General features: G+C 42.3%; 1 protein-coding gene across 1 annotated transcript; it reads left to right on the forward strand.

The window, feature by feature from the left end:
• Positions 1 to 277: 277 nt before the first annotated feature.
• On the forward strand, positions 278 to 1328 carry LOC120930361 (olfactory receptor 1020-like). Its single transcript, XM_040341559.1, has one exon. It carries the CDS (start codon positions 278 to 280, stop codon positions 1259 to 1261), a length of 984 nt encoding a protein of 327 aa, XP_040197493.1. The 3' UTR covers positions 1262 to 1328.
• Positions 1329 to 8278: the final 6950 nt, after the last annotated feature.

Below are 8278 nucleotides of genomic sequence, written 5' to 3' on the forward strand. Positions count from 1 at the left end.
TGTGGCAGGTTAGCTTGGATGAACATAAAAAGTGTGAGCAAGATCTGGAACTTAAAAGGCCACCAATCACTGCACAAATCATCGCGGTAGCTCATGAATAAATCATGATCTGTGACCAAAAGCAATTTTTTAGCTGTCAACTTGACTATAGAAGAAAATAACAAATGGCCATGTAGTCAGCAGTTTCCATAATAAGCTGTGCAAAATAATAGCGGTTAGTTAAAGATGTAGTTCAATAAATAACCTAACAGGATTTTTTATTTTATTTATATAACAGATGATTGAGTCTCCAGTATTGAAAGGCACTGGGAACTACTCAAAGTCTACTGCCTTTCTCCTTGTAGGTATCACTAATGATCCACACCTTCAGCTTGTGCTTTTTAATGTGTTTCTTATCATGTATTTGGTGACACTGATGGGAAATGTTGGTATCATATTAGTCATTCATTTCACATCCAGCTTCCATACACCTATGTACATTTTCCTGAGCCATTTAGCATTCACTGACATCTGTTATGCTTCTGCTGTGGTACCTAACACCATGGTCAATCTTATCACACCAAACAGATATATATCACTCTCTGGCTGTGCGCTTCAACTCTTCATGTTTTCGTCATTTGGGTCTACTGAGTGTCTTCTCTTTGGTGTGATGGCATATGACCGATATGTAGCAATCTGCAATCCTTTGTATTATGGAACAATTATGACAATAAGAACATGCAACGTGCTTTTTGCCACTTCCTATATATTTGCTACAGTTCAAGCTGCTATCCAAACAGGATTCACATTTAGTTTATACTTCTGTGGCTCGAACATTATTGATCATTTTATCTGTGATGCTCTTCCACTGCTAAGATTGTCATGTTCTAAAACAACAATAAATGAGATCATTGTCTCCCTATCTGCTGCCATCATTGGTGGAGGTTCACTTTTCATTATTGTAACATCTTATCTTTGGATTGCAACCACAGTCATAAAAATGCCATCATCTCAAGGAAAGAGAAAGGCCTTCTCCACATGTGCCTCCCACCTGGCTTGTGTCACTTTATTTTATGGCACTGTGTTATTCAATTACCTTCACCCGAGTGGTGATGTAAACATGCGTCAGGACGTAGTGGCTTCCATCTTCTATACAATGGTTATACCGATGCTGAATCCATTCATCTACAGTTTAAGAAACACAGAGGTCAGAAGGATATGTCACCAATTTGTTACTCAAAGAATTTCCTTTCATCTTTTTTGTGTCCAAAATCTGAGCTGAACAAGCCCTTCTACAGCCTAATGTTTTCCTAAAACATTACTTTTTGAAAGAATTTGCTTCCAAAGTAAGGCATAAGGAATAGGAAGTTTATTCCACAAGGCCCCTTGATGAATCAAAAAGAAATATCCCTTTGAGAAGAGCTTTTTTTTCCTAAATAGCTTCCTTTACCTTAGTGTAGTCCTCCTTCACTTACCTCATCCTTCAATTTTTGCTTTTAAATATCCTTATTTCTTCTGAGAAATCCTCACTTCCTGTTCTTCTGTCTGTAACTCAACACAGTATTGCGAGGCTTTCTCCCTGGTGTGGAGTGTCGTGCTCGCCCCCTCCCTTGGACTTTAGGAGAGTCAGAACGCCCACTAACACACAGCTTCTTTCTCTATCTGCAACGTAGAGAGCGTCCTGACTCTCCTGTAGTCCAAAGGAGGGGGCAAGCACAACACTCCACACCAGGGAGAAAGCCTCGCAATACTGTGTGGAGTTACAGACAGAAGAACAGGAAGTGAGCATTTCTCAGAAAAAAATAAGGACATTTAAAAGCAAAATCCAAGGATGAGGTAAGTGAAGGAGGACTGCACTAAGGTAAAGGAAGCTATTTAGGGGAAAAAAAATTGTATCTTTACAACCCCTTTAATAGATGAACTAACATGTCAACAAGGTAGAATAGTTACTGACAAGTAAGAAGAACAAATGCAGGAAACATATCATTCATACAATGGAAGTGAAAATAAGCTAGGGAGTTGTGACCAATTTCAAGATATGCACAGTTATTAGCAATGGGAGCGTTTCATGTCTGCACCATAAGAAAGTTATTAAAAGTGGAGTTCCGGCCTAAATTTCACTTTTTATATATAAATACCCCTGTAATACACAAGCTTAATGTATTCTAGTAAAGTTAGTCTGTAAACTAAGGTCCGTTTTGTTAGGTTGTTACAGCATTTAGACACTTTATAAAATCGAAATTGACTGGGGCCATCTTAAGTGTGGGCATCATGAAGCCAGACTGTATGACTTCCTGGATTTCAGCCTTGCAGATCTCGCACATGCTCAGTGCTGCACAAGCAGTGTAATAGGTTTCAGCACCTGTACTGTCCAAGTCACATGATTCTTCGAGACTGGGGAGTGCACAGACTCCTGGAAAGTTACACCCACTACATTCCCAGGAGTCTGTGCGGTGTAGGTTAGGAAGCTTAAGCACCTAGGTGCAGGAAGAGGGAAGATTAACTATTCTGCCTAGCAACAACACTTTGAAGGCATCTAAAAAAAAAAAAATTCTTAAAGGACTAATGACATTTTTTTAAAACTACTGATGTAATGTTATATTTATGGGTGGAACTCCACTTTAATTTGGCAATCTTGGCATATAAATCTTATGGTATTTCAATTATAGGAGAAGTCTGGTGAGCATGATCACCCTTTGATTCTGACACCCTGCCATAGTTTCTAGCTCCTTTTTGAACTTGTGTTTTTGTTATGTACCATTTCAGTAAAATAGCTCTATTTCGATAGAACACGGAGTCAATGGGGAATACAAAACTACAATTTTTTTTTTTTTTTTTTTTTTTTTAAGGGTACACTGGGTTTTAAAGGGTTAGGGAAGCACTTTTCAACTGGTGTGGACCCATTAACCCACATTCTGCAGATCAGGAGCCATTTATATCCATTATATGATTCTTTAGATCCATGTCTCTGAAGTAGCACCTATTGTAAAGAAGAGAGGTGATTCAGTTTCCCAAATGTGTTAGGGCAAGGAGCCCTGTCCTGATCTGTTTGGCTGCTCTGCTACAGCAGAGGTGGACTGCTGGGTACTGTTGTGGATGAATAATCTCCATCATATGTTTGCACAGTCTATTGCATTAGGGTGTGCACCCCAAAGCTCAAGCACACATGAACGCCACCTGCTGCCACATGGAGGAGGCTTTGATGGTGGGAGACAGTTGATTGGGAGCATATTATGATACACTCTAAATACGAGTGTAGTGTGCTCCTATGGTTGAACCTAGCCTTTAATATAATGGGGGCATTTACACTGGCCACTGGCACCCCAAACCACCGACCGGGTGCCACTCTTGGATAATGTTACTGTAAATGGGGTGATTAGGGTGTGCCCAGGCACACCCAGCACATCATGTGCGCACACTTATGATCTCTATGCTGATATTACATGTTCTAGTATGCCCAACAGTGTGAATAGAGGTTGTATGTGAAAGAAGTGTATTTTTTTATTTTTTTGCAAAAAAAACAAAGTTTACAGAAAAAAAGCTGAAAGCGAATAAAATTGAAACATATATATTTAAAGCAACAGTGTCTAATGTATTTAAATACTCAAAAAAGCAATAAAAAGTATAAAGTAATAAAATAAACACAACAGCAGCACCCTGTGTCACAATAGGATGGAAAGAATCAAACCACTTGTATGCTAACCAGTAGCGATTAACTAATGATAGAAAAGAGTGGAAATAAAAAGAGTCAGAAGAAGCTGCCAACACTGCAATGTGTCCCCACAAGTGATAATAGACAAATGTATAATAAAATGGGGGCCATCCTCAAAGTAAAGCAGTGTTAAATATAATCCCAATACACTCTATCCTTAAAGTGGGCAAATATAAATTGATATAATGGAAACTAGAAAATGTATAAATAAACCCTACTAGGTAGTGAGCACCGAGAGTCAGTGCTGCAAATTTCATACAATGTGCATGAATCAAATAGTGACAGTCATAAAATCCATAAGAACATAAGGAATGGGATTAATGCAAATATAATCCTACTTGTTAGTGAGCACTGAGAACCAATGCTGCAAATGTCTAAAAATATGCATAAAACCATATAGTGACAATCAATAAATACATTTCAGAAAAATCAAGAAAGTGTCCATAAATCAGATTACAAATGTGTCCATAATTATTTAGAAATAAAATCCAGTGATGAAAAAGGTGCAATATTACAAATTCTTGTGCAGTGCAATTACACTCCTATATGCACAATCCACCAGTGTGCACTCTAGCAGCTCACCTAAAAAAAAACCCATAAAGGTCTGACAGCGTTTGATGGTAACTTAATCCTCCACAGGAAATCGCTCAGAAGTAAGAACTCCTCTCCTTCGATCAACATTGACCATATGTAATGAGAAGAGTCACCATAGTTAAGTATTTCCACACAAAATGTTATTAAAACATAGTAACTTACATTAAAATTAGCAATGTTCCACATATAAAATCTCCGGAGAGAGCAAAACAACAGGGCTTCTGGTCTCGGCCACAACCGGAAGTGACGTCACCAGGCTCCTCCCCACGCGTTGTGTCACAATAACGTGACTTCCTCAGGGCACCCTGTGTTGCAAAAGCTATCAAAGAGTACTGCACTCACCTGTACTGAAAACCTGTTGTCAGTCTTTTTTTGTTTATAGAGCAAAAAATAAAAACCGCAGAGGTGATCAAATACCACCAAAAGAAAACTCCATTTGTGGAAAAAAAGGACACCAATTTTGTTTGGGTACATCGTCGCCCAACCATGCAATTGTCAGTTAAAGCGACGCAGTACCGCATCGCAAAAAATTGCCTGGTCATTGATGGGGTAAAACATTCCGGGGCTGAAGTGGTTAATGTTATGAAAAATTATTTTTTGCTATTTAAACAAAAAATGAAACCTAAAAATTGTCCCTTACAAAATCCCAACTTCTAAAAACCGAACCCATTAAAATTTGACAACAATGTCGCCTTATCGCAAACCTCTGTTTTTCTATGCAGGGCAATAAAACGGGTTCTATAAAAAACAAAGGGACGGGAAGGAGTATGCACCTAGTGCATTACCAAGTGAGGTTTTTATTCAATGTAAAAGCAGATCAAAATGGTAACTCACAAAGTTGCAATAGGCCACACAATGTCATGCAGTGTGAACAACAAATGTAAGCATCAAAAGGGGTGTACAGCTGATGCATTTCAATTTAATCCCCTCCCTCCTCATCCCCAGTAGCACATTTCTTTTTCTTCACTCCCTTGCTGTTCTCTAACCATTTACATTTTCCTGTAATGGCAAAGCATCCAATAGATATTATTATTGTGTGTGAAAAGTGCTCATGCGATTGCGCATGGGTGGTTTGGCTCGTACATGGCATTTTTGGGTGCAAGAGGTACAAGTGCAGTGCTCAATCCATGGCCAGCAGCCTGTCAAAATCAATAACAGGCTGAAATATGTGGAACTAAGCCTCTATGCAGATTGAAACTGAATTGGCTTTGTTTCTCCACTACCCACACAAGTAAAATGTGCAAACTGACATATCTGACAGTGTCCAAAGCTTGAATATAACCATATTTATATATCCATTCATACAGAACTGAAATATCAAGTTCTGTATGAATGGCTTGAGCTTGAGCCTGGTGAATTGAGAAGTAAGATGAGCTTGCCAAGGGGAAGAGCCGGGGCGGCTCACGGCCAAACAGGAAGTGGGTCCTGAGACCAGATTGGCCAGGAGTCCTAAGAGGCAGGGAGGAGAATCAGAAAGACAATAGTGAATATTAATTTGCTATTGTCACACAACTGGGTGGGCTCAGGGCGCAGTGCTCTGCGCCCTGAGCCCACCCTTTTTTTTAAGCCAATTAGACCCTCCCTCTGGGGGACAGACTGACCTGGGGGGATTACCCCGGGAGACAAACTGACCTGGGAAGGATTATACTGGGAGACAGACTGACCTGGGGGAATTATAGTGGGGGGCTGAAACTGGGAAACTGGGTGGAAGGGAGCCCCTTCTAATCACCCCCATGTGCCTCTAAAAAAATACTCAGCTCTCAGAATATTGCCCCTGGGCATAAGTCAGAGTCCTCCCTGCCCCTTTCACACCAACCTCTGTTAGCATTATCTGACTTGGGGGGGGATGTACCGGGGACAGACTGACCTGGGAAAGATTATACTGGGAGACACACTGACCTGGGGGGGGATTATACTGGGCACAGACTGACCGGGGGGGGGGGGGATTACACTGGGAGACAGACTGACCTGGGGGGGATTATACTGGACACAGACTGACCTGGGGTGGGATTACACTGGGAGACAGACTGACCTGGGGGGGATTATACTGGACACAGACTGACCTGGGGTGGGATTACACTGGGAGACAGACTGACCTGGGAAGGATTATATTGGGGCTCTTCTTGGGGCACCCAAAAGGTGTCCCAAGTCTATAGGGTAAACTGCAAAAAAAAAAAATTGCTGTGCTCCACTAAAGTGTTCAGGTTTGGCCTAATGAAAAGGTGGCAACCCTAGGAGAGGTATACACAGGGGTTATGAAAATGTTTATCTAATGCAGTTTTCATAACGTGTTACTGTGCACCGTCATGATGCCAGAGGTCATTTACAGTATTTTGTGCTGTCAGATCTATGTCATGTTTGAATAAGTGAAAGACTAAAAATGTTGGGGCAGATCCACAGAGATCTGCACCCGCACAGCCGTAACTTACCCGGCTTTGGTTCGAATCCATAAAGATTTTGCGCCGTAAGTTACGACGGCGTAGTCTATCTCTCACAGCGTAATGGCACGTAATTCAAATCGGCGAGTAGGGGGCGCGTTTTATTTAAATGAAACGCGTCCCCACGCCGAACGAACGGCGCATGCGCCGTCCCTAAATTTCCCGCCATGCATTGCGCTAAATGACGTCGCAAGGACGTAATTTTTTTTTGACATGCATATTAATTACGTCCACCCCGATTCACGTACGACTTACGCAAACGAAAAAAAAAATTCAAATTATAAGCGGGAACGACAGCCATACTTAACATTGCCACCAAATAACAGGTTTAACTATACGCCGAAAAAAGACAACTAGAGACGATGTAAAAAAATGTGACAGCCGCTCGGAAATAGCTAATTTGCATACTAGACACTAAAATTGACTTACACCGTCGGATCTTAGGATGCAATACCTCGGCCGCCGCTGGGTGGAGTTCGCGTCGTTTTCCAGCGTCGGGTATGCAAATTAGCTTTTACGGCAAACCACGAAGATACACGCGTTCGTTACGTCGTCGCTACACGTTTTTTCCCGTCGCAAAGTTAAGTCAGCTTTTTCATGGCTTAACTTTACACCAGCCATGTTAAAGTATGGGCGTCGTTCCCGCGTCGAATTACATTTTTTTTTTTTTCGGCGTAAGTACGTTACGCACGTCGCCGTAATTTCGTGCAGAGCATGGCGGGAAAATTGCGAACGGAGCATGCGCAGAACATCCAGCACGGGAGCGCGCCTAATTTAAATGGTACACGCCCCATCTGAATTGGGCTGGCTTGCGCCGGACGGGTTTACGTTACACCGCCGTTAGTTTACACGCAAGTGCTTGGTGAATCACGGCTGGGATTTTTTTTATACCCCGAAATTTGTATTTAGATTCCTTTTATTGTAACATGGAGCATTTGTAGATCCGGGTAAGTGGTACTTCACAGAACATAATAACTGAACACTGTGGCCCAGATTCAAGTAGAATCGCGCAATATTTGCGTGGGCAAAGAGCAAATTTTTTTCTCTGCGCCCACGCAAATATTGCGCTTTGCCCGCGATTCACGGAGCAGTTGCTCCGTAAATTGCGCGGGCAATATGCTAAGCAGCCGGGCGCAAGGCTGCCTAATGTAAATGATCCCGCCGGGGGCGGGAATCATTTAAATTAGGCGCGCTCCCGCGCCGAGCGAACAGCGCATGCTCCGTCGGGAAACTTTCCCGACGTGCATTGCGGCAAATGACGTCGCAAGGACGTCATTTGCTTGTAAGTGAACGTGAATGGCGTCCAGCGCCATTCACGGTTCACTTACGTAAACGACGTGAAATTTGAACGTCGCGAGCGGGAGGCGCAGCTATACTTTAGCATTGGCTGCGCCTGCTATTAGCAGGAGCAGCCTTATGCTAAAGGCGCCGTACGGAAACTCCGTACCTTGCGTGAGAAGGGCCCGCGCAACTTTTGTGAATCGGTGGTAGTATGCAATTTGCATACTATACGCCGATCACAATGGCCGCGCCCCCTAGCGGCCAACGCAAGAAT

This window comes from Rana temporaria, chromosome 3, assembly GCF_905171775.1.
Source record: "Rana temporaria chromosome 3, aRanTem1.1, whole genome shotgun sequence".
NCBI lineage: Eukaryota > Metazoa > Chordata > Amphibia > Anura > Ranidae > Rana > Rana temporaria.